The sequence below is a fragment of the Chelon labrosus genome (assembly GCF_963514085.1).
Source record: "Chelon labrosus genome assembly, chromosome: 3".
In the NCBI taxonomy this organism is placed as follows: Eukaryota; Metazoa; Chordata; class Actinopteri; order Mugiliformes; family Mugilidae; genus Chelon; species Chelon labrosus.
The window spans coordinates 4,529,667-4,554,917 of record NC_140339.1 but is presented as its reverse complement, the minus strand read 5'-3'; the positions used below and the strand labels follow the sequence as shown (position 1 = coordinate 4,554,917).

The 25,251-nt window shown below is 45.4% G+C and overlaps 1 protein-coding gene across 2 annotated transcripts in view; it reads left to right on the top strand.

Moving 5' to 3' along the window:
- Window positions 1-24,548, top strand: part of ankrd11 (ankyrin repeat domain 11) — a 97,182-nt gene extending 72,634 nt beyond the window's left edge. The window contains exons 3-14 of one of the 2 annotated variants that reach the window (XM_084541400.1): window positions 1,577-1,722; window positions 4,150-4,282; window positions 9,513-9,686; window positions 10,845-11,045; window positions 11,167-11,309; window positions 11,778-11,925; window positions 12,028-16,483; window positions 16,583-19,274; window positions 19,368-19,466; window positions 19,923-20,066; window positions 20,148-20,240; window positions 20,363-24,548. In XM_084541400.1, coding sequence (XP_084397526.1) covers window positions 1,636-1,722; window positions 4,150-4,282; window positions 9,513-9,686; window positions 10,845-11,045; window positions 11,167-11,309; window positions 11,778-11,925; window positions 12,028-16,483; window positions 16,583-19,274; window positions 19,368-19,466; window positions 19,923-20,066; window positions 20,148-20,240; window positions 20,363-20,548 — 8,556 coding nt within the window. In that variant the 5' untranslated portion in view covers window positions 1,577-1,635 and the 3' untranslated portion in view covers window positions 20,549-24,548. Of the gene's footprint in view, window positions 1-1,576; window positions 1,723-4,149; window positions 4,283-9,512; window positions 9,687-10,844; window positions 11,046-11,166; window positions 11,310-11,777; window positions 11,926-12,027; window positions 16,484-16,579; window positions 19,275-19,367; window positions 19,467-19,922; window positions 20,067-20,147; window positions 20,241-20,362 lie in introns of both variants that reach the window. The other variant, XM_084541399.1, reaches the window with a different exon arrangement.
- Window positions 24,549-25,251: the final 703 nt, after the last annotated feature.

Sequence of the window (25,251 nt, the reverse complement as noted above, 5' to 3'; positions counted from 1 at the left end):
GAATGTATGATTAATTCATGGGACCTGTGAAGCAGAAGGCCGTGAAAGAAGGCAGCGGATAGTAATGCACATATTATTGTGTACTTGGGACAAAAATATGACACAGAGGACGCAGCAGATTAAACTGTCTAAACTAGAAAACTCTCTCAAGTCGCATCGTTTACAGTTAACTCATACCAGGTTGACTTGTTGTATGAAGACGCTGGTCCGTCTTCTTAAGTGACTGTAACGGGATTAGTTTCACCTCGTGTGATTTAAAATTACCCCCCTACGTCTGCATTTCGTGTGCCGCGCTTACACGGGACAATGAAACTCTGTGTTTTACTCAAGTCTACTGCACGGCTGTGATGTGTCTGCTACTTTCTGCTTCACTCCACTGCACGTCAGAGGACATTTTATACGTCTACACTTGTTGACAGGTTTAGTTTCTTTGCAAATTTGGATTAATAATTAAAAAAAAAACTGTATTTTTAAGAATTAAACATGATGTGATGAGACTGTAGACCTGTCGGTATTTAAATCAGCTCCACCTTTACCGATGTGACGAACACGTTAATGCATCATTAAATAAAATCCAACACTGATGGTTCTGAGACTTTTTTCTGAGAGTGGGTCAGCAAAATCTCGACTCTGCACCCTAACATCTGTCCGAACTTTGATTTATTGCATGCCCTTCATAGTTCTTAAGTGAAAAGAGGCTTTTAAAAAAAGTGTCAAATCAAACAAATCTCTTAAAAACATAAAAATCAGATCACAGGACCTCTGTGTTACTTGAAACAGGGTAGGTAATTTGCAGTGAGTTTTTTTTAACTTTACAAATTACGTACATGGTTGATTTGCACAGGATTAAAATTGCAGACGACCTCAGCAATTATTATAAAATGACTTGAGGTCCCCAGGTAGAACTATTCCCGTGCGAATACGGCTAATGGCGTAACGTAGTATACAGTAAATCCAACGAATGCGAGGGGTTGCCTGGCTACGGCGGCTCGTATCTGTTTGGGTTTTTGTTGAGACGTGCCAGTCACGTTCCAAGAGACATTCCTCAGCTGTTCCCAGCTTGCTCCGTATCCCACCAACAAGGGGTGGGGTGGGGTGAGGTGATGGGGGGGGGGTTATGCAATGTCTTGCATAGTCTGCCTGTGTGTCATTTATAAATTCCTGTATAATCATGTTTTTTGTTGCGACACATCCGATATAAATAGTGCGCCTGTTTCACATAAATGTACTTTCTCTTGCCTTGAAACAAACATGCGTGTTCTTAAAATATTTAGGCAGATGTTACTTGCTCTTTTGGTCCTTCTACTGTAGTTGGGTGTGTGGCGGGGGGGGGGGGCTTTGCCTGCAGAGCATATAAACCTTTTTGCCTGCCACAGCTGCAGCTCTCCTCCCTCTTAAACGCTCTTCCTCCAGAGCAGGGCTGTAATGGTTGAAAATAGAGTGCTTGATGTACCGCTAATGGCTGCATTGTCTGGCAGCAGTGTAAATGTGTTTTCAATGAAAACGTAGTGGCCAGGTGCTAACCTCCCTCTCTCTCTCTCTCTTTCTCTTTCTGCCCTTCCCCTTTTTGTTGCAGACGGTCGATGACGATGCAATGGCAGCGTGAATGAAGCTTGGCGTGGGGAGAGCTGAACGATGCCCAAAGGTGGGGGTTCTAAAACCCCCCAGCTGGACCACTTCCCACTCAACACCGACATGGTGGAAAAGCAGGGTGGGAAAAAGGTAAGGCAGCAAAAAAAAAAAAAAAAGTGTTTGTTTACAACATATCCTTCCTTTAAACCTAAACCACATCCCATCAACTACCCTAACCCTCCTTCCGTGTGAACGCCCCATCTCTGTTGAGCTATCTAATAGTGACACCAGGGTCTGTCTTCTCCAGTCACTTCTAAACACAAATAAATTGTGGTCACTTCATATTTTACAGCTTTCCCACAACCACCTTAATGCACAGCTGCACAGTTATGTACACATAACTTGAAATTCAGACAAATCAAGGTTATATTTTTGCAGTCATGTTTCCAAAACACCATTTGAATATTAAATTATAATCAATTCACACCTGAAACTCAACCTGCGAATGAAGCCTCCCCTTTAATTTCACACATGCACATTGTTTGCGTTGGGGAAAAACAAAAAAGTGTTTAGGCGCAGCTTGATGATGTCACGGTGGTGTGTACCGACTGCTGAGCTACCGGCGGCGGCGCAGAGAGGCGAGGGAGAGGAGAGGAGAGGTACAGTTTATGCAGGCGTGGATTTACAGCCCTCTGCAAAGGATTGCATCAGACTCTGGCACGGAGGGAGGGAGGGAGGGAGGGAGGGAGGGAGAGAATGAAGCTCACAGGGGTGGGTGGAAATCGGGAGTGAGACGAAAAGAGCAGGCATTGCTACGAGACCACCAAACAGGGTGTCTTATGAAGGCATATCTGAGGAGAGTCTTTTGAGTTGTCGTGGCCGTATTTGCATTTTAATTAAAAAAAATAGAAACTCTGAGGAGAAAAACTTTGGAGAATCAACAACCTTGGTGCTTTGTGCGCTTTCTACCAGTGAAATTCGTCTCTGCGCGTCCGTTTAATTTCTTACACGCAGCGTAGCTTTTGGCGTCATGCTTTAAATCATGTGTTCTCAAGTTAGAAGCCTTTGTGTAGCTGAGTGGAGAGAGAGAGAGAGAGAGAGAGGAGACACAGAGAGAGAGAGGGGGAGAGATCAGCTCACTGTAGCCGACACTGTTTGTCTGTACTGTACAATGACATCATAGTCTTATGACTGGGGCAGGGCAGTGGGAGGAGTTCAAAGAGTTGACACATAATAGAAAACCTGCCCCGAGGATAGAGAGAGAGAGATTAGAACGAGACAGAAGGAAGGTAGGACGGAGAAAGTAAATGAAATAAAGCTTGTGTGTGTGTGTGAATGTGTGTGTGTGTGTGTGTGTATTACATCCAATCTCTCCTTGCATCTCCACCACGAGACTGTAAACTAAAACACTTCGGCTAAAAATATCTCGACCTTGCACATTACATATTTTATGGCCGTTTGCTTCACAAGCTCACATTAAGCAATTTGACAAATACAGGAATGATTCACAATAACTCGATTTCATGACTTCAGGAAATTCCCTTTTTTTTTTCTTCTTCTTCTTCTTTCAATGAGCGCTTAATCTCGTAATGTTCATTTCCTGAAGAGTTTCGCGCAGATGGTGTAAACTGAATTGCGCCGGCCACCGAAGGCCTCCTTGTTCTCCCGCCGCTAAAATTTTCAAGGGGAACGCTTTTTTTTTTAGTTTTAATGACGTGAAGCAGAACTCCATGTGACAGATAATGCGGTTATGACGGGAGCGACACTATTTTCGCATAATGTGATCTTCCGCCTCGCGAGAAATCTCGGACCTGTCGGGTCTGATGACACATTCGCGGCTTTTAATGCCTCCGTGCCGGCTGCAGCTGTGCCCGGAGGCATTATCTCTGCAGGTTGTCCATATGCACGTCCATCCAGCTCATTCATGTGAACACAATGTCTCGGGAAGTCTTTGACCTGACCGTTTGGGTGCTCATTTTAAATAAATCTCACAAGAACAGCTATAGATTCCTTTGGTGGTTTGTTCATTAGCTCCAGATTTATCAATACATATTTTTTAGAGGTCTTCTGCTTTTCTCTTTTATTTTTCCTGCATTTTTTTTTTATCCTTGGTCAGATAATAAAAAGAAAACCTTCAATTAGTAATAAAAAATAATTGCAACCTTGCAAGAAAAGACAACACGCCGCTCTCGAGCCTGACTATTGTAAAGCTACCGGTGGGGATAAGCAGCTCGCCATCGCATACCGCTACAAGAAAGAAACAAGATGGACAAACACACAAGTATTTACATCTGTTGATAGCAGATACGCTTGGGGTTGTGATTGTTTCCAGCAGCTGTAGACCACAGAGCCGCTCCGGCGTCAGCTTGGCCTCCTCTTCTGCATTTGGCTTTCTTTCTTGCTGTAGCTGCGGAGCCAGAAATCTAGGAAGAAGAAACTTCATGGAACATTTTGCTTTGAAAAGGGCATTGTGTGTGTGTCTCTCTCTCTCTATCTGTTGACTTGCGTCTTGTTTTGCCTGTTGCTTTACACTGATGAAGACTCGTTGTAACTGACTTATTTTTGTCTCATTTCCAGGATAAAGTGTTGTCAAACAAGACTCCCAAATTGGATCGCAGTGATGGGGTCAAAGAGATGAAAGAAAAGGCCTCTAAAAGGAAGCTGCCGTTCACTGCTGGAGCAAATGGAGACCAGAAAGATTCTGACTCAGGTGAGAGACGGTTGGAATGCGTTTACTTACACACACCGATCAGCCACAACATTATGACCGCTGACAGGAGAAGTAAATAACATCGACCATCTTGTGACAATTCGCTGTTCTGCTGGGAAACTTTTGGATCTGGCATTCATTTGTGTGGATGCTACTTAGACATGTAGCACCCACCTAGACCAGACCAGGCACCCCCACCCCATAGGTGTGGTCAAGGTGTTGACCTGGCCTCCAAATTCACTAGATCCCAAACTGGTCAAGTATCCGTGGGATGATCCACAGAGGCCCCTCCCCTCAAAGGCCCCTAATAACAACATCCTGTTGCCAGACCACACAGGACACTCTCAGAAGGCCCATGTCCATTCTCTGATGAGTCACAACTGTTTTGGAGGGGGACCTACACAGTATTAGGAGTATTAGGTTATAATCTTATGCCTGATCGGTGGATATATTTTGATATCTCCACCTCCATGTGACTTTGAAGTGGGATTCAAATAGGAACTGGAGTTATTGCATCACATCCTCCCAGGCAGACAGGAAGTAGTCCACTGTACTTGGTAAGACAAAAAAGGGGGGGTTGGGCTTTGAGACGTGAAAGTGCTTCCAGCTCCAGCTTCAAGTTAGCTGTGCGCGTCTGGCGGAAGCGAGGAGTTTGCACCGGCAACTGGAGTCTAAAAAGGAGCGAGAGGAAGACCGCAAAACATATCGTGATCCAATTAAGCGGGGATTTGTATAATGTACCGGCCTGACCAGGTCTGGGTTTGGTAAGGCTCCAGCTTTGTGTTTTCTTTAATTAGGGGGAGAAGGACTACTGCTCGTGCTTGTTTGCCTTTGGGCTTTACGGGTTCAGGATTTAGTTTGTTGATGATGGTCCAGCTCAGAGGCTTTAGTAACAGCCTTCATCTTCACTCACCGGCTGAGTCGCTACACTGGTTTTTTGTTCAGTGATTACTCGTCTCCACTCCAGACAGGAGAGGGGGGAAAAAAAATATGTTGCAAGTGATGACTGCTCAGGTTTGAGGTTAAGTTTACTAAGACTGGACATGCTTTCTGTATGAATAAAGGGCTTTGTGTAATTACTGTGGCACCCCCTCAAATCCCTGTTGTGTTTGCGCACGGTTTACTGTTTCTTAAGGAACAGTTATTATACGTTATTATTTCACTTGCATCAGCTGGTTTCTTCTTATTTACCTGTTGGTTTTCTTAAGCTGCTGGTTTCTCCCAAGAAGAAAGAGGTCAGCCCCACCCCCCCCCTGAACAAGGACGGGAGGTGTGAACTCTGCAACAAAAGCTGGACAGGCTATTAGTATGCTAATAGCTTGATGGTTTTGGGCTGCGTCGTCTTTCTCCTCCAACAGCCGCAGCATATTCTGCACCGTCTCGTTCCAGTTTTGCAAAGCTTTGAAAAACCCCCATCTCGCGACGGTACACGATTTCCCACCGAGTTGCTGTCACCTGAGATCGCTGGTGTTGATTTGGATGTATTGCATCGTAGGTTTGTGTTGTTAGTCTGGAGTTTTATCTGCATGCTTTGTTGTTTTTTTTTTTTTTTTTGCCTACGTTTGTTTTTCAGTCTGATATTGTGGCTTTGCCTTTTAAGTTCAGAGCCTGCTGGGTCAGTGTCTAACCTCTGTGCAAGATTTTACACCTCTGATACTTCACCGTCCCCTCCACCCCACTACCAGCACTTGGTTCCTTGTAGAGATTAACCGTAGCTTCTAGTTATTGTACACAGAGATATTTTGCAGCCTTGTTGATTTGTAATTCATCTACCGTCTTTTGTAGCTGCTGCGGACATCAGTTGAAATGTCTCCGTTATATTTTGTGAGCTATAAGCATGTCCTGGGAATCATCTGTTGATAAATAACCGATTGAAGCCTGAAAGAATCTGCTCCAGATTGAGTTTGGTGTGACTTTAAATGTATTTCATTGTCAATTATTACGGCGGCAAATGCTGATTTCGCTTGTGTTCTAACGCTGAGACTCTTAGGGTTTTAAATATCTATTACAAGAGCCTATAAGTGAGCCAGAGGAGGGACAGGGATATGTAATCACTGCACATCTGTGGTTAGCACACTGCTCATTGTTGAAAATTGAGGTTAATAAAGCCCCCAGAATTTCAATGCTCATCCCTGCTTTCAAAGAATCGCGGAGACTTCTTTGACCACCTCTTGAGGAGTGCTGCACAGCGGTACTCCTCTTTCCTGAGGTCATCCTCCTTCCTCTCTTCCTCCCTTCCTCCTCATTCAGACCGCAGGGCTGGATTGTCAGGTTGAGGATACTCCCACACCGAGAAAGATAATTCTGAAAATGTCGTTTACATCTAAAAAAAACTGCTCAGTTTTTCCTCACAAAGCGCCGATACAGTAGAAAAACAGCCCATCACTTCTTAGCGTCGCCCCATGCAGGCAAACACAGCGTGACGACATGTGTAGTATTGGAATAAGTTAGTCAGCTGACACCAAAATGAATCGACAGGTTTCCTGTTGCGTAAACGTTGATGATGTGATCCCTGCAGCTCAATCTGAAAAGTTTCTGCGTTGCTTCACTCGTTACGGTCATGAATGCGGCATTGTCCGACGCTTTGTGGTTGTTATGTCATCGGCTATTAACAATTCATCATATCCTCATATTGTCATCGCGATGCCCTGAAAAGGCGTTTATTCAGGAAAGAGGACGCTTGACTAGACCGAAGGCTCAGATTTGTTTGCAGCTTACCTTTAGCGTGCTCAAACTGAGTCATTTTATCCTTTTAAACCCTTCGGATATTATTTCTAATTGTCACCATGTCTTTGCCTCATGGTCAGTGGCATGTCCATGCATTTTTACTTCTCCTCTCTTACAGGAGATTGTCTCTGTTTCCCAGACTCCCAACGACTCTGAAAAACATAAACTCACTGGCTACAGCTGATTAAAGCAACATGCAGAAGATGTGCCAGCTGCACAGAGAGGGCAGACGGAGCGCCGCGCTCCTCGCTGCGTTCATGCCGTATAGATGCGAGCCTCTCACGCTCAGCATTGAGAAAACATCCTGTTGGCCACTTCCTGCCTCTTCTCCCTTAACTTCCTGTTTGTGCAATTTTCATGAGGCTCTAAACAACGAGCGCCGTTCCACTCGTAGCTTTCTACGGTCAAACGCACGTCTATTCATGGGGTGACAATTCCTAGCTATCTTTGCCTTTCCTTTTTTTTTTAATTCTCCCCCTCTCTCTTATCTTGTTAGTCAAGTTTCAAGCATTAGTGAGAGTAAGGTTTCAACCCCGTCCTTAAGCTGGAGTAATATCATTTTACATAAAAGCCCGGGCAGTAATTCCTTAATAGTAGAGAATACTATGCGAGCGTGCGCATTGTTAATTTGCGTGATTCAGTAATCCACATGTGCCCGTGTATATTTGATGAATAACCGTCGGCGTGCGTTTAACACTGCCGCCGTTTCTTCGCCGTCTCGATCGGTATCTTTCCCCCTGAAATTCTCACGGTGATTAGAAAGCAAAAATCACATCCAGTCCTTCATAAACACGTGGAACAGATTTAGTTTGTAGCCGTGTTGCTCATTTCTCCCCCACAATATTCTGTCAAATTAAAGTCACGCACGTATTCGCAAACAGTCGCCGGGGTTGAGAGTTTGTTTTCGCTGCCTTTGCTGGTGCGGATTAAAAGCTTAAAACTGTACTCGAAGCACCTCCAGTTGGTGTGTGCGATAGCAACGGCCCATGTCCGTTTGGGTTGGTGCTGCTGCCTGGCGTCTGATGTGTACGGCGGATGAGCGGTGCCCGGTTTTCTGCCGCTGGTGATGAATCTTTCATGAGAGACTTTTGGTTCCTGCGTGTTGTTCAGCAGCAGTCCTCTTGTATGGGTGCATCGGGGTAATAACGGCCTCCCTGCTTCTTGTAAACATAGCCTGGAAAAGCTAGCTTAGCACTTTCTCTGCTCTGCTGCTGAAAGAAGAGAAAAAAAAAAAAACATGTTTGGACTGCTTCTGTGGGCTCCCGCTGTTAAAGTCTTTGCAGAAGGAATGTGTCTAATGGCAAATGCTTTAGAGAACGTGAGAGTGTATCAAAGAGGGGTGGAGGGCACATTAGCTGTAAGTGTTCACAGATGTTAGCGAAAGTTCATCAGCTCTGCGCTTTGCGACTGGAAAAAAAAAACATATATATTTTCCTGGAAAGCCTTTGGACACCGGAAGCTGCCGTCTTCCCTCTCGCCTTATTTACTTGTGTGTTTTTGCAGCCTTAAGCGATGCAGACACTCTTGGAATGAGAGGGGAGAGAGGATCCCACAGATCCCGCTAGCTTTTGCCGTGGACTGCAGCACTTGCCCCCCCCCCCCGTGTCGGAGACGAAGCGTTAGAGCTGTCGTGTGTAGCTTTACCCCCTCCGTACGGGTCATCAGATGGTATGTTGCCACCGAAAATAATTGCTGGGTGTGTCTTTGTGGAGCAGCTGCTTTTTGTCCAGTAGCACCCGTGTCTCCAGTAATCCTGGCAGGCGGGCAGGCATGTGGTGACCTTGGCAAGGCCGCGCTGAATTGAAATATACACCAGCTATTTCGTAATAACTATAGTTTTTGCCAAGTCACACCCATCTTTCTTCTCCTCACGATTCTGGCTGATTGGCTCGGAAACAGACAGACATAAACACACTGCCCGTTGGCCCCTCCCTTCCTCGCCAGGGGCAGCTGGGTAATAACACACAAACCTCTCGCCTACTAGTGCGAGGCTGCTTATACAGTTCTGATGTGTTTTGGTTTGTTTTTTTTGTAGAGGCGTATGTGGGTGTAAAGTGCCAGACTTTAAAATTAAAAAGGAAAAAAAAAAATAGATTTAATACATTTTGCTTTATTGTCTTTTAGTCTGAAGTTTTGAACTTTTGTTGTTATTGCTCATTTCTTGACGAAAGCATGGATTGAGAACAATTACCCCAAGTGTTGTGGTACTTTTGAGAATCGTAAAGGTCTTAGTTTGACAGATTTAATCAATAAACACTGTGTATTATTATCAATTCTGTGGAAATGATAGGGATTAATGTGGGAAAAGGGGTAACTGATAATAATAAAGTGCTTTCATACCTAAAATAAATTCACATCATATTAAAAGTCTTTCATCGTTAAAGCTCTACTACTTCCACTAGAATCTGTAAATTAGAATTTCTGTCCGCGTATGAGCATTTGAGTCGTGTGAAATAAAACCTAATAAAACCGTGCCTCCTCTCCCCGTTCCCTCTTGTCACAGAGAAACCAGGTCCAGAGCGGAAGCGCATTAAAAAGGAGCCCACCAACACCCGGAAGGCGGGCTTGCCGTTTGGAATGGGGATGCCAGGGATCCGGGCCGGGTACCCCCTCTCCGAGCGGCAGCAGGTGGCCTTGCTCATGCAAATGACAGCCGAGGAGTCCGTCAACAGTCCAGGTGCGTGCTTATCATTTAGGCCACGTCTTCTGTGGACGGGTGGAAGTTAAAAAAAAAATAAATAAATAAAATGGATGGGATGTGATGGGAGGAAGCTTTCTATGTGAAGTGTGCACAGGAGAGAAATAAAGGTGGGCTTAAATTAAAGTGAGCAAGGCGGGGGCTCAGGCCGAGGGTTGATTGTTTTTGTTTATGTTCTGGATGTTGTGCATATCGCCACCTGGATTTTTGCCACGTCTCAGTCTCTTGCTGTGCCACCCATTTAGAGGCAGTTGCTTAATTTGAATCTAGTACAAGCTAATCCACATTAATTCTCATTACAGCGGCAACGTAAACCTATGCTGTCACTGATGGATGTTGTTTTCTCTTAGCAGCTCTCTGCGTTATTTATTGGTTCCTCTATAGCGATGGATTATGTTTTTGTTTTTTTTTCCAAAATACAGCATGTAATAAGGAATTGAAACCAACTCTTCTCTTGGTATTGCGTTAGTCAGAATCCGATGGTGCAATCACGGCATCGGGGCCAAATGACAACAGACATTGAAATGCAAAAAAAAAAAAAAAAAGCCTGCAAGCATTTAGTTGTTTTGATATTCTCTCTGCTCTTAGCTGAATATTCATTCAAATTACCACCTGTCCCTTTGTCCGCTCAGTTTCTACTTTTATCTTTAGTCGTCAAAGTAATTCGACCGGAAATTTATTAGACGACTAAAATAGTGTGATTGTCGCAGTGTTGTCGTGTTTCTCTTACAGTTGACATTTCATATAGAAGTAGATTGGTTGAGGACCAATGCGTGGATACTTTTATTTATATGGTAATTCCTTTGCTGCGTGCCCCGGAGGCACAGACGTAGATTAAGTGAGTGTGTTTCCAATATCATTTGGGACAAAAGCTGTACAAACTCAATAATGTAAATGTGATTAAAGCGTGTGTTTAATCTTGTAAATGTGATGAAATGAGCTCAAGTAAAGTAGATCCAGTCACTCTGCTGCTGCTGACTGTTAGAGTGTGATTGCCCCCTTCTGGCCGTGAGCAGTTCAAACACACGGTCGTTCATTAGTAGAAATTGTAAACAGACACAATTAAAAGTCTGTGTTTTTAGACACGTGAGACGGGTTTGGTGCTAAAGTGAAATATATTACATCTCCTTCCAACAGACACAACACCAAAGCATCAGTCACAGTCCAGTCTGGGTCAGAAGGGAACGCCAAACTCTGCATCTAAAACCAAAGACAAAGTGAATAAACGGAATGAGAGAGGAGAGACTCGACTGCACAGAGCAGCAATCCGGGGAGAGGTACGCCGCATCAAGGAGCTCATCAGTGAAGGAGCTGATGTGAATGTAAAAGACTTTGCAGGTGAGTTTTTTCTTTTTTTGTTGTCTTTTTTTTTTTTTTTTTTTTTTACTCTATCACTGCAGCGGGATATGTTGATTTGTGTACAATATGCTGTGCTCACACAATCCTTCCGTGTGTTTAGGCTGGACTGCATTGCATGAGGCGTGCAACAGAGGGTATTATGATGTGGCCAAGCAGCTGCTGGCAGCCGGTGCAGAGGTCAACACCAAGGGTCTGGATGACGACACTCCTCTACACGATGCATCCAACAATGGACACTTCAAGGTAAAAAAAAAAATAAAAAATGCAGGAAATGCAGCAATGAAACTGTTATGAGAAGACTCTGATGGACTCTAAGGCTAGTGGTTTTTCCTTTTTGGTGGCGTATCCAGTTGGAAGTGTTGAATGACAGCCTCCTACTACCACCCCACCAAACATCCACATTGCATAATTTACAGATTTTTGTCTGACTGACTTCATTTTCCAGAGTAAAGTTCTTCGACACAGCAGAAATGTTCAGTTTAGTGCACAGGATTTTAGTTCTTCTTCTATTTTTGGCAGCTTTAGCCAACCACCATTAAAACAGAAGAGCCGATACTGATCTGATCATTTTAAAAATCCCTTGATCTGCCCCGATAGCAGTCGGGACATCCCTAATTATCCCCAATAAATTAGTTGACATGATACATGTTAGATGTAATATATTCTAAATATAGAATAAGTTTGTAATTTGTCGTTTTTTATTTGTTTCAGGTGGTTAAGCTACTTTTACGGTATGGAGGGGACCCACGACAAAGCAACAGGAGAGGTGAAACGCCGCTGAAGGTCGCCAACTCTCCAACTATGCTGAATCTGTTGCTGGGAAAAGGCACTTACACCTCAAGTGAAGAAAGTTCATCGGGTATGTGATATTTAATCTCAGCTGTTGGTGTGAGTTAATATTATTATTGAAGTATTCGTGTTAAACTGATTTGCGTCTTCTTTTTGTTTTTACTTTCTGCAGAATCTTCAGAGGAGGAAGATGCCCCCTCGTTCGCCCCGTCCAGCTCTGTCGATGGCAATAACACAGACTCAGAGTTTGAGAAGGGCCTGAAGTTAAAAGGGAAAACCGCCGACCCTCCTAAATCTGCTGTCACCCCCGTCAAAGACGAGTACGAATTTGACGAGGACGACGAGGAGGAGCGCGTCCCCCCTGTGGACGACAAACACCTCTTGAAAAAAGACTTCCGCAAGGACACGGTTACCAAGACCAACAGCTTCATCTCTATTCCCAAGATGGAGGTTAAAACCTATTCCAAAAGCAACTCGCTCACACCAAAGAAAACTGTCAGGCGGATCATCTCTGACAGTAACAGTTCAGACGAGGATGACAGGACGTTGTGTTTCACGCCGGCGCCCACGCCGCGGCAACAAGCCCAGCAAACAAACACCAAGACAAGAGACTCTGGCAGCATGAGCTCTAAACAGCAAAAAGACAAGAATAAAGTCAAAAAGAAGCGAAAGAAGGAGAGTAAAAATGTCAGTAAAGAAGTCCGGTTTGGCAAAGTCAATGATAAATTCTGCACATCTGACTCCGATTGTGGAGATATGGAGAGTGAGGATGATAAGGGCTCAAACAGTATAAAGGACTCTTCTGCAACAAACCTGAAAGACTCCCCGGGCTTCAACGCTTCCTCCTCCTCGTCCCACGGAAACCTAAACTCCCAGAAACAAGCGCCATCATTAGCAGAACAGCATCCAAAGCAGTGGCGGACAGACGGCTGGAAGACTGTGTCGTCTCCTACGTGGTCGGACGTCAGCTCTCTTTCAGATTCAGTCAGAACGAGACTGTCCAGCGAGTCTGACTACTCCTCTGCCGATTCCAGTGTCGAATCAGTAAAACAAGTTAAGAGGAAAGCGCAGGAGAACAAGAAGAAGAATAACAACGTGCACAGTAACACTGTAGACAAGAAAAACTCTGATCTCTATAAAAACTCCAATGCGGAGAGCGCCGTCTCCAAAGCGGACGTAGACGGCAAAGTGCTGAAAAAGCATAAAGTGAAGCACAAGCACAAAAATAAGGAAAAGGACAAAGCCCCCAGTCTCGTTCTTAATCAAGATATGAATGAGAAATTTGTCAAGAGCTATTCTTTCGACTTTGACGATTCAAGGCAGAAGTCCCTGATTGTCGAGTCGGAATCACCAGCCGAGAGCAAGGTAAAATTATCGAAACACGAAAAAGACCATTCGAAAAAGGAGGACAGGCTTTCGAAAATAAAGTCAGAGGATAAGGATTGGTCATCTGGAAAAGACGTGCACAGAACGGCAAAAGAGGAGAAAAACAAGAAAGCAAAGGACTCCACCAAGGACAAGACAAATAAAGAGGAGAGGGAGAAGCCCGTGAAATCTGACAAGGATAGAAATGTCAAAGAGAAGGAGAAACCCAAGGACGATAAACAAAAGGCCCACAAAGAGGAGAAAAAGAAGAAGTCTAAGGAGAAGTCCTCCTCAAAAGCTGACAGGAAAAGTGAGCAGAAAGAGGAAAAACATCTAAAGGTAGACAAGGAGAAAAACACCAAGGAAGAGGAGAAGAAATGTAAAAAAGACAAAGCACCGAAGGAAGAGTCTGAGTACGAGGGCTATGACGTTAACAACCGCTTCCTCAACCTGGAGGACACGAAGCTCAGCGCGTCGGATGACCATCACGACAGGTGGGGATCTGAGATGTCCTCCGACTCCTCCCTTTATGGAGATGACAGCTGGGATGCTCCTGTCAAAGAGTACAAGGAATACAAAGCCAACAACGCCGTTAAACTAATCGTGGAGACCGTGAAGGAGGAGACGAGGAGGAAAGACGGCAAAGTCAAGGACAAGAAATCGGATCACAACGAGAAAAGATCAGAAAAAGAGGCCACTTCCAAGAAGAAAGACAAAGACTCCTCAGAAAAGGCAAATGAAAAGAAGAAGGACTGGTCAGAAAAACAGAAGTTGAACTCCAGCCACTCAGTCGAGAAAGAAAAGAAGCGGAAGGAGTCATTAGACACCGTCAAAGACAAGAAAGACAAGGATCCTCTGGATAACAGCAGAGACCGCAAAGACTCGTATGAGTTTGTCAAAGTGGGAAAGGACATAAAAATCAAGCAGGAATCTCTAAGAGACGACTACGGCAATGACGCCTTCTTCAAAGAGATCGATGCTGTCGGCAAATCGTGTGATATCAGAGAGAGAAACTATTCTGGAAAGGAGAAAGAAAAGAAGGGCGAGGGCACGGACAAGCGAGAAAAGACAAAAGCCGACAAGCACAAAGAGAAAACGAAAGACAGGGGAGCTGATCTGGAGAAGGACAAGAGCGAGAAAAGCTCTGCAGAAAAAACTGTCAAGGAAAAAGATGCAGACCGGGGCGCCAAAGACAAGAAGGATGGAGCCAAAGACAAACATAAAGACTCTCACGGCAAGGACAAAGATCGAAAGATGTCTTCAGATCAGACGAAGGACAAGAAGGAAAAGGCCTCTCAAGACAAGCACGCCGACAGAGAGAAGGATTTCTTGGAGGTAAAGAAAGAGGAAAGAAAGCCTGAGAAAATCCGTGAGAAAACCTGGTACAAGATCGCCGATATATTCACTGATGAGAGCGACGACGACGAGGACAGCTACAACGGCAGCGTCGCCGTGCCCGACTCCGTCAGAAAAGACTCGACGCCCGATCAAGACGAGCTGGATCACTTCCCCTCGGAGAAAATTAGAAAATCTTCCGCGGATGTTAAACATAACACGGAAAAGGCAAAAGACAAAGAACACAAAGAAAAGAAGAAAGACAAGGCCACATTTGACATGGGCAAAGAGAGGAAGGGCTCCCTGGAGAAACACAACAAAGACAAGAAGGATTCAACAGACGTGAAACACAAGGAGAGAAAAGACCGGATGTCAGTGGAGTCAAACCAGGAAAAGAAAAACAAGCAGAAGCTGTTGGACAAAAGGGACACGAGTGAGGAAAAGACAAAGAGCAAATATAAAGACAAGCAGGACCATTCTAAGGAGAGGAAGCCCTCCAAGGGCAGCGGTGAGAACGAGAAGTCCCTCTTAGAAAAGCTAGAAGAGGAGGCAATGAATGATTACAAAGATGACTCCAATGACAAGAACAGTGAAATCTCCTCGGATAGTTTCACCGACAGGGGTCACGACCCAGTCCTCACTACTTACTATGACTCCATCGGCCTGACCGATATGTCCGACGACCGGAGAGACTCCCTGTCCATATCCACGCCGCAGGACAAGTTCAGGGAGAAAGAGAGGCATCGGCATTCCTCCTCGTCTTCGTCCAAGAAAAGCCACGACAAGGAGAAGGAAAAAGTCAAGAAGGACAAAGGAGACAAACGTGACAAAGCCGAGGAGATCAGAGAGCCCTACAGCCGAAGAGAGAGCTTACCTTTTGAGAAAGAGCCCATGCCTCTGGAGGCGGACCCATACACGTTCCCGTACGGAGTCAAGGGAGACGGAGAAGACGACTTTGATAAAACATTGGAATTTGAAAAAGAGATGTCCAAAAAGGACAAAGACAAAGCAGCGGGCGTCATTAGTGACAGGATGAAGGACAAAAAGAAAAAAGAGAAACATAAGGAGAAAATAAAGGAGGAGAAGAATAAATATGTGGACGGGTTTGGGTCATTCAAGCACTCCAAAGAGGATGTGAAGTCAGGGTTAAAAGATAGTCCACAGGTCACCGTTCTGAAGGACAGATCGAAAGAAGAAAGTCCTAAATTCGAAATGAAAAAGGACAGAAATCGTGACACCTTGGACAAAGACAACAGAATGGACCACAGTAAATCTAAGGCTAAGGATGAAAATGAAAAGCTCACTCAGTCCAAAGAGACTGTGCGAAAAGATAACCGCCCACGTGAAAAACTGCTGGTGGACGGTGATTATCAGATGACGAGCTTTGGTCATATGTTGAGTCTTAAAGACCAGGAGATCGAAGAGCGGCACAAGAGACATAAAGAGAGGATGAAGCAGATGGAGAAGCTGAGGCCCAAGTCGGGGGACCCTAAACTCAAAGACAAAACCAAGTCTACGGAGGAAGTGCGGAAGAACCGCAACGAGCTATCGTCCAAGAAATCCAACAGTCTGGAATCTGGTCTTAAAGAGAAAAAGCTGAAGGACGTGGGACTCCCGGCCCAAATGATGTCTCCGGGTAGGAAGTTCCAACCTAACGACAGCCAGAATTCAAAGGACTGGCTGGCCGGACACCAGATGAAAGAGAACCTCCCTGCGTCTCCCAGGCCAGATCAAAACAGGCCAACCGGTGTCCCCACCCCGACATCTGTCATCTCTTGCCCCAGCTTTGAGGAAGTCATGCAGACTCCACGCACCCCATCTTGTAGTCCAGAGGATTACCAGGACATTATGCTGGACGGGCTCGACTGCCAGAACTCATCGGCTATGACTATGTCAATGAATGCCTGCTCTCCATCCTTCTTTGAAAGGTATTTAAACATGTGGCAGGATTACCGCTACCGTGAATATGTTTGTAGTGTTTTGTATTCTATTCTCAATGTCTTGTCTTTCTCTTTTCCACCCAGCAGGTACTCAAACTCCCAGAGTTTCCAGGAGGGCACCTGTCCGACCCCTGCGAAGAACCTCCAGCTGCCACTGGTCAGCCGCTCGGCTTCTTCTGACGTCCGCAGGCCTTTGGATGACGAGTTCAAGGCCGAAGCTGACAAGTTTCTTCGACAGCAGAGTGACCCGGTGGCTGAATTTGATCCGTCGTCGTCCCAGCCTCTAGAGGATAAGTCGGCAACTGCAGATAGGCTGGAGTGCCTATCTCCTTATTTCTCCCCAATAAGAATGTTGTCGCCTCGGCGTGAGCCCGCCCATCCAACGCCGGATGTGACGGCGCCGGCTCTTGCTGGTGCAGAGGGTAATGAACACCTTCCTGAAAGTGTATACAACAGTTTCTTGCCCAAACCCTCTACACCAGTTCACAGGCCAGACCCCCAGGAGCCCTGCTTTGACATTGCTGCACCACCAACTCCGGCTCCTGCCGCTTTGCCACCCCTTGACATTGACGACATCTCTGAGCCTCACCACAGTGAGCCTAATCTGGTCCTCTCAGATCTTCCTTCAGTCACAGAAGAACAGGAGCAGGAGCAGGAGCAGGAGGAGGAGGATGAAGAAGAAGAGGAAGATGACGAGGAAGAAGGCGAAATGGACGAGAGAGCCGACGAAGACCATTGTGCGGTGGAGGAGTCGGAACAAACTGGAGAGCCGTGTTCCTTCTCCACTCAAGTTGAAGACCCTCTGAGGAAGAGCTGGCCTGCAGAGTCTCCAGACCGACAGGAGACAGAAGTCCACCAGCTGTCCCCCGCACACTCTGCAGCCAACCACGGAGAGAACTGCTTTGACCACAGCATGGGTTGGAACCCTGAAATGGACGTCAAATCTCCCAACAGGACATACGGTGAGATAGAGGCTGCCGTCTCCAAAATAACCAGCCCATACTCTCAGTCTGACAGTGACATGCAGGCCTTGCCCGGACATCCGTCTGTCACTCCCCCTTATGCTACTTGGAACAGGTGGCACAAAGAGGACCCGGAGGACTTTGATGAGCAGAAGGAGGCAGTGGCGGACATCCCATCTCCAGAGAGGCCTGACCCTGCCATGGATGGGGAACCCAACTATCTGAACACGTCTTCATCCTCCAATAGGCTGGAGTCTTTCTTCCAGGACTGCAACAAGCCTAGCGAGGACAGTCAGATGGACACGGAATCGACGTGTGTGCAGCCAGACAGCAGGCAGAACACGCACGACTTCAGTGAAACCACTGACGGTCATATAACTTCAGCTGTGGCTCCTGAGCCCGTGGTTCCCTGGGCGGACCCGTTCTCGGCCGAACCAGACGAACTGGACGACCTCGGACCTTTCTCCCTGCCCGACCTTCCGCTACCAGACAAGGCAGAAGAAGCGGAGTCTCGAGACCCCGAACTGGCTGACCACAGCAAGACTGTGACGGCGCACATCAGACACACCATCACAGACAGAGATGACCCAGACATAATGGAGGTTGACCTGCCGAACCTGGCTAAGTCTTCGTGCCCTGCTGGAGACCTGGGTGTAGCGGACTCCACTGGACAAGACTTGGTCGTACCGTCACCGCATGCGACCTTCCAGCAAGAATTAGACCCAGAGCCACAAAGTGTTCCCGTCAACACCACTCTGTCTCTTACCCAGCAACAGGGCAGCATTTTGGAAAGGAAATTACCATATGGAGGACCAGAAGAGCTGGAGCCCAGTGTGCTGTATTCATCTGTGAAATCAGATGCCAGCCAGCAACATCACATCCAGATCCAGTCCCTCACTGAGCCGTTGCCCCTGGATCCAGTGTCTCCTGCTGTCAAGTCAGAGGCGAGGCAGGAGGAAATGCCTGACGCTGTAGCAGAATCTGTGTCATGCAGTCCTCTTCCTCAGCTCCCGGTGGCAGTCGCCCTGTCTGGCCCGGTGGAACTACCAGAGACCCAGGAGCCCACGACAAAATTAACATCGGTAACCCTGACCACTGTGTCCACCACGGTAGACATCCCCAAGAAGGTGGACGAAATCCCTCAAAGGGTGACCCGCTACCGCGCCAAGAACAACCCCTCCGTCGCCGTCGTCCCTCCTACCTCCACCATAATAACCTCGACTGCCGCTGCCACCCAAGTGACGACCAGTCTGGCGGTGACGATTAACCCGATCCCCACAAGAACTCCGACTCCCACCTCAACCGGCTCGCTCTCCGCTCTGAAGAAAGACAAAGACCCTGGACTTAACGTCTCCTCCGCTGCATCCATTGCGCCCCCAGCGGTGTCCAGTGTACCTGCTTCCGTGACGACGTCTGCATCGGTGGTTCTCAGTAAAACGACAAAAGGCCGTCCTCTCCCGGTGGACGATGAGGAATCTCAGACCCAGCACCCGCGGAAGAGGAAGTTTCCTCGTTCGGGCGGGCAGCAAGTCCAGGTCCAGCTCGTGAACACGGCCATGCAGCAGACCAGGGAAATGATTCAACAGACTTTAGCCGTTGTCGTCAACGCCATCAAGCTGGATGACATCGAGCCCTACCACAGTGACCGGTCCAACCCTTACTTTGAGTACCTGCAGATCAGGAAGAAGATAGAGGAGAAGCGGAAGATTCTGTGCTACATAACCCCTCAGGCCCCGCAGTGTTACGCCGAATATGTGACCTACACCGGCTCCTACCTGCTGGATGGCAAGCCTCTCAGCAAGCTTCACATCCCCGTGGTAAGTCTTCACATTATTCTTTCTGATTCTTGATTTTAGGCTGAATCTGTAGACGTGATGGTGAATAACGCTGTCTCGTGTTTTGCTCATCAGATTGCTCCACCTCCATCGCTGTCAGAACCTCTGAAGGAGCTCTTCAGGCAACAAGAGGCGGTGAGAGGGAAGCTCAGGTTGCAGCACAGCATAGAAAGGGTAAGGAACATATTCTGTTGACATGTGCCTCATTTAGTGTCTGTCTTAGTCTTCAGATGAAATGTTTGTCATTATTAGTGTTTGGTGAGAAACTGTGGACTTAGAACCAACTAGGAGGACTTCTGTTTTATTGCTGTTCAGACCCTACGCAGACCCTAACACCGTAGCCGGACGTGCACCTCGCAAGATCTGTGATTGATCCGTTTGGTAGTAGCTTGTTTCTGCTTTAGTATTTCCGGCTGCTTCACCATCTCCGCAAATTCGCCATTGTTGAAAGTGAAGCAGGAAATAGAAACAAAAATTAACCCGACTGGCGTTTGGGTGGCGCTTTTACAGAGCGAGCCAGGCTGACGAGAGCAGCATGGCGTAGGCTACGTCCGTACGTTGCGCCATCTATGTCCCGCAGTACTTTAAACGAGCCTAACTTTCTTTCCGTGTTGTATTTTCTGTTCGCAGGAGAAGCTGATAGTTTCATGTGAGCAGGAGGTTTTAAGGGTCCACTGCAGAGCAGCCAGGACGATAGCCAATCAGGCCGTGCCGTTCAGCGCCTGCACCATGCTGCTGGACTCTGAGGTGTACAACATGCCATCGGAGAGCCAGGTAAGAATCAACGCTCGAGCAGACAGCAGAGTCTTGATCCAGTCTTCGTCGACTAGAGTTTAACTTGTTCTGTGTTCTCAGGGCGATGAGAACAAATCTGTGAGAGATCGCTTCAACGCACGGCAGTTCATTTCCTGGATCCAGGACGTGGATGATAAATACGACCGCATGAAGGTAAATACCGTCTCTCTGTTGTGATTTGATATGTATTTATGATTTTAAAGAATCAATGCCATAATCTGTGTGTATTTATATATATCGAGAGGGTTTATTCTTGCCTTTCTTCCTCCCTCCAGACTTGTTTGTTGATGCGGCAGCAGCACGAGGCGGCAGCTCTCAACGCAGTGCAGAGGATGGAGTGGCAGTTAAAGGTTCAGGAGCTGGACCCGGCGGGGCACAAGTCCCTGTGTGTCAACGAAGTGCCGTCCTTCTACGTGCCAATGGTCGACGTCAATGACGACTTTGTCCTGCTGCCCGCGTGACACACCCGTGCTCACAGGTCGAGAGCAAACTCCGTCTGAATAACTTCTTCTCAAAGAGACTTCGTTGAACAGAACGAATGGAAAGGGCTAGCAAGTTTGAAAGAGGACTTTAGACAAGGAAAAATTATATTCTATAGAAAAAGATGAAAAAACTTGCTCTGGATTCCCTTCCGTGAAGAAGGAAACACGTTTTTACTGAGGAAAAAAGAAAACACACAACTTGCACTTTCATCCTCAAAAAAAGTTTTTATGTTTTTGTTTGAGCAGAAGCAGAAACAGTTTTTTTTTTGCTTTGAGGCTCTGACATCAGGACACAACTCCTCAGAGCTCAGTTGTGGTGAGACGGAGGGGGGGGGGGAGGGGGACAGAGATATATTTTCTGTGATCGTTTTTTGGTCCCTGCTTCAATACCCACCACCGACGCTGGGAGGACGCTTCGAGAAAAAAAAAAAGAGCTCTCCCAACAGCGTGGTGCCTGTCCCGAGGGAGGACCGAGGAGGAGCCTCCCCTGTTGACGCAGAGGTCTGGGTGGGCCAGGAGATCCAGAACAGGAGTCCGGCGCTGACCCAGAGAGAGTCAACGGAGCTGTGGTGCATTCATGTGGATCTCCAACCGGATCTAAGCTAGAACCAGCCACTGATGGTCTCAAATCCAGAGGACGCCCTCTCTGTTCACACCGGCCTGGTCAAACAGTAGTGCAAACAAGGCCCCGCAGCAGAGGAGTTAACGATGTGTGTGCACGTCAGGGCCCAGTGTCTGAGAGGAAGAGACTGACCGCGCAGCCTCTCAGCCTGGCGAAAACACAAGAGGACGGGTGCGGCTCACCGAGGACAGACCGGAGTGTTCCTCGGCGGCCGCCGCTCGCTCCGACACAAACACATCAGACTGCCGTGGACTGCAAAAACAAAACAGAAAAAAAATAAATAAAAATAACAACAACAACCCCCCACGGGACAACAACCAGAGGAAACAAACAAACAAAACGAATGTTGAGATTCAAAGAGACTATTGAGAAAACAAAAAAAATAATTGTTGGTTTGGCAGGAGGAGAGAAATATTGTTTTTGTCTATTTCTTTACTTGGGCATTTCATTGTTTCTGAGGAAGTGACTTGAAACACTACAGAGCCAATATTAGTTTAATGGAAAAAAAACAAACAAAAGAAAACTGAAAAAAAGTTGTATTCCGTAAATTATGTACAGTTTTTATATTCGTTAACCAATGTATTCTTGCTGCCTTCTAGATAATTTATTTTGCCACACATTACTGCACAGTTGTAAATAACCTATGTACTGTAATATCACTCAGTTAAGTGTAAAGAAAAAAAAAAACATAAAAGAAATAAAAATTATCTTTTAATGTACAGTTCACTTTTGGGCAGCACTTTCCCCATCCCTCCCCCCCTCCTCTCTTTCTCTTTCTCTCTCTCTCTTTCTCTCTCTCTCTCATATCCATGGGCCAAAATGTGTACACGATTCTGTCAGTATTCGAAAGATTCCCGTGCACAGTTGTAATGATCCCGTCTGTAGATTCAGTCCAGGGTTAGGTAAAAGGTAACACACCTGGACGCGAGTCACCACCACCACCACCCTCACAGCAACAAATAGCTTGACAGAGAACACTTCTGGATTCAACCACCATATACAGCCCCTCAGATGTAGCAGAATAGTTGATTTATTTAAAGAATAGACAGAGGATTATTATTATTATTATGATTATTATTCATTGCTTTACTACACGATTATATCTGAAAATTTTTGAACCAAGAAAATGCCTTTTTCAGTGAAAAAAAAAAAAAAAAGTACTCATCGTTGGGCAAAAAGTCACATAGATATATATTTGGGTGGGATGGAAGTTAGATGTCATTCACAAGCAAAAATCATCAGTGGTTGCAACTGATTTACTTTTTCTTGTTTTTTTTTTTGTTTTTTAATTCGCAAAAATTGGGATTTATTTTTTTTATTTGTTATTTTTAAATCAAAAAAAGTGTGTCCTGTTTCATTCCAGTTGATGTTCCGAGTTTATCCGCTGGGTGGCGCCAAAGTGTCAGAAACATCAAGTTGACACAAAAACAGTGTTTTTTTTTTTTTAAATTTCATTTAATTTCAGCCCATATTCATTTAAAAAATTACCGGATAGTCGCTCAATATATATATATATATATTTTTTAATCAGTGTTTAATCTACAAGGGGCTCGGCTAGCGTTGTCAGGGATTATTTAGTTGTTAGGTTCCTTCTTTCGTTCGTATTGTTCAGCTGCGGCGGTGGCGTTTCCCCATCGTCATAATAATCACCATCATGATCGTGTTCTTGTGTCAGGCCCACGCAGAGACAGTATCTCCAGACTTAAATCTTCTCAGAACGAACCAAAAAAGTTTAAAAAGTGAACAGGACATTAAGACAAACGGCGGAGGGGACAGAAAAAACATAAAATAGCACCATGCTGAGTCAGTCAGATAGATTATTTTAAATACTTTTTTTTCCCCCATTGAAAATTGTGTATTTTTTTCATGACTTTTTGATAAAGCTTTTCCCGACCTGCCACATCAGCTGCTCCCGTATCCCTGAAGGCAATATTGAGTCATTTTACACACTGTCAGTCGGCATAGCTGTGTATGGTATGTCTAGTCAAGTGCAATGGTTGTTGCTATTACACTGTGCAGACAAGGTGGCTAGGTGTTTTGGATATTTTTCACAGATAACACACACACATCCTGGTTGGTTGGTATACATTTGGACGTAAAAAAAGCCAGAAAATTGGTTCTTAAAACCCTCGTTTGTCATGTTTTTTTATTTTTATTGTTGGTTTTATTACAGTTTTTGGGAAAAAGAGGGGTAAGGTGGTTTTTTTTTTTTAATTCACAGAATCCTTGTGTGTGTGTTTATTTCTAGCTATGTAGTTTTGTTGTGTTTATCTTTTTTTTGTGTTCCTGTATGAATCCATAAAACACCAGTGGCATGTCAATCACGTTGCTTATCGAGCAGAATGTATACCGTTACTATGCCCCGACCGACGTCCTCTCACTATTGTTTACAAAGACATGCAGAGCGTTTCCGTTTCGCACGGTTTCACGTGTCACGCCCTCTTCCTTTTCTGTTTTTCGGGACGGTTTAACACCCCCCCCCCCTCCCCCTGCCTTTGTTTCTAGTTTCTACTCCTGTAATCAGTCGTTAGTTTGAACCGCAAAGGCTTGAAATGGTGATGCTCGCAGGCCAGAGGTGATGTAGGTTATATTTTTTGCAGCAGCACAGAGCAATAGACCTAACACGTCGGTTCCAGCCAACTAATTGGATCACCCAAACCCACACATCAGTCCTCAGATGCACAGTAGAGCACTTGGCCCGTGGTGATATTCAGATGCTAGCCTGACACCACCTCAGTCAGCAACATATTACCTCTACTCTCCTCACATTCGCTCATAATGTTTATTTTTAGATTTTTTTTTTTTTCTTACTGGACATAAATAAATAAATATACTTCTTTTTTTCCTAATTATATTCTAGAATCACGATTTCAAGCCTTTTTTTCTAGTTTTCTTTTTAGTTTTTTTATTATTATTATTAAAACCCAGACTGTAGCTGTTTCTTTGTTCCTTATTTTTTTTTAGAATGGAAAATGACTAATAAAACGCATGGAGAACTACTCTTTAAATGGTGAGAAATAACCTATTTATTATCTTTTTTTTTTTGTTTATTATTTTTAAAAATTTTCTGACACCTGTGGTATGTTTTTTTTTTTTTTTTTTGGAGTTTTGAAGTTGGTCTCCGCTGTGTAAATTTTCCTCCTTGTAATGCGTGAAAGAGACATACTGTACATAGCTCTGTAAATAAAACCTCCCAGGACGTTTTGCACCCTCCTCTTTGTACTAGTCTGAAAAATTTGCGTAGAATGTGGGGTTCTAACAGCGACGGGGGCTGTGTGCGCTCGCTGCAGGTGATTATGATGTAACAATGTAACTTTTTTTATTTGTACAATGTAGTTTATTTGTGTACATATTGTTGGAGCAGCTAAAAGGGGAGGGGGAGGGGGAGGGGGCGGGCCGGCGGTATACGAGGGGCGGGGGGGAGGGGTTGTTGATGCTATCGTCAGTGCTGTAACAGAAATCCAGTACTTTCACCTCTAGCTGTTGTTGATTTCCTGCAAAAAAGAGAAAAAAAAAAAGACAAAAAAATACAAATAAAAACGAGAGAAAGTGGAATTGAGTATGGACGGGGGAGGGGGGAGGGAGGGAGGAGGGGAGGGGCGAGGGAGGGAGGGGGAGACTAAAACTGAAAAAGTAAAAATTCTAAATTGTTATTTTCTACAATTGCATGTACAGAGAGCGCGAGAACTGCTGTTGTTCCTCAGAGATTATGTTCGTTAATAAAATTTTGAAATATTACCGGCCGTCCTCTGGTTCTTGGTTTTGTGTTTGTATCAGAATCAGAATCAGGATGATTTTATTGTCACTGCATGTCGACATACAACGAAATTAGTAACAGTAACATAAGTAACACCCCACCCACCTTCACCGATCCCATTCATTCATTCATTCATTCATCTTCTGTAACCGCTTGTCTTCTGGAGGGTCGTGGAGGGGGGCTGGAGTCTATCACAGGGCTAACACAGAGAGACAGACAACCATTCACACTCACGGCCAATTTAGAATCACCAATGAACCTAAAAAGCATGTCTTTGGACGGTGGGAGGAAGCTGGAGAACCT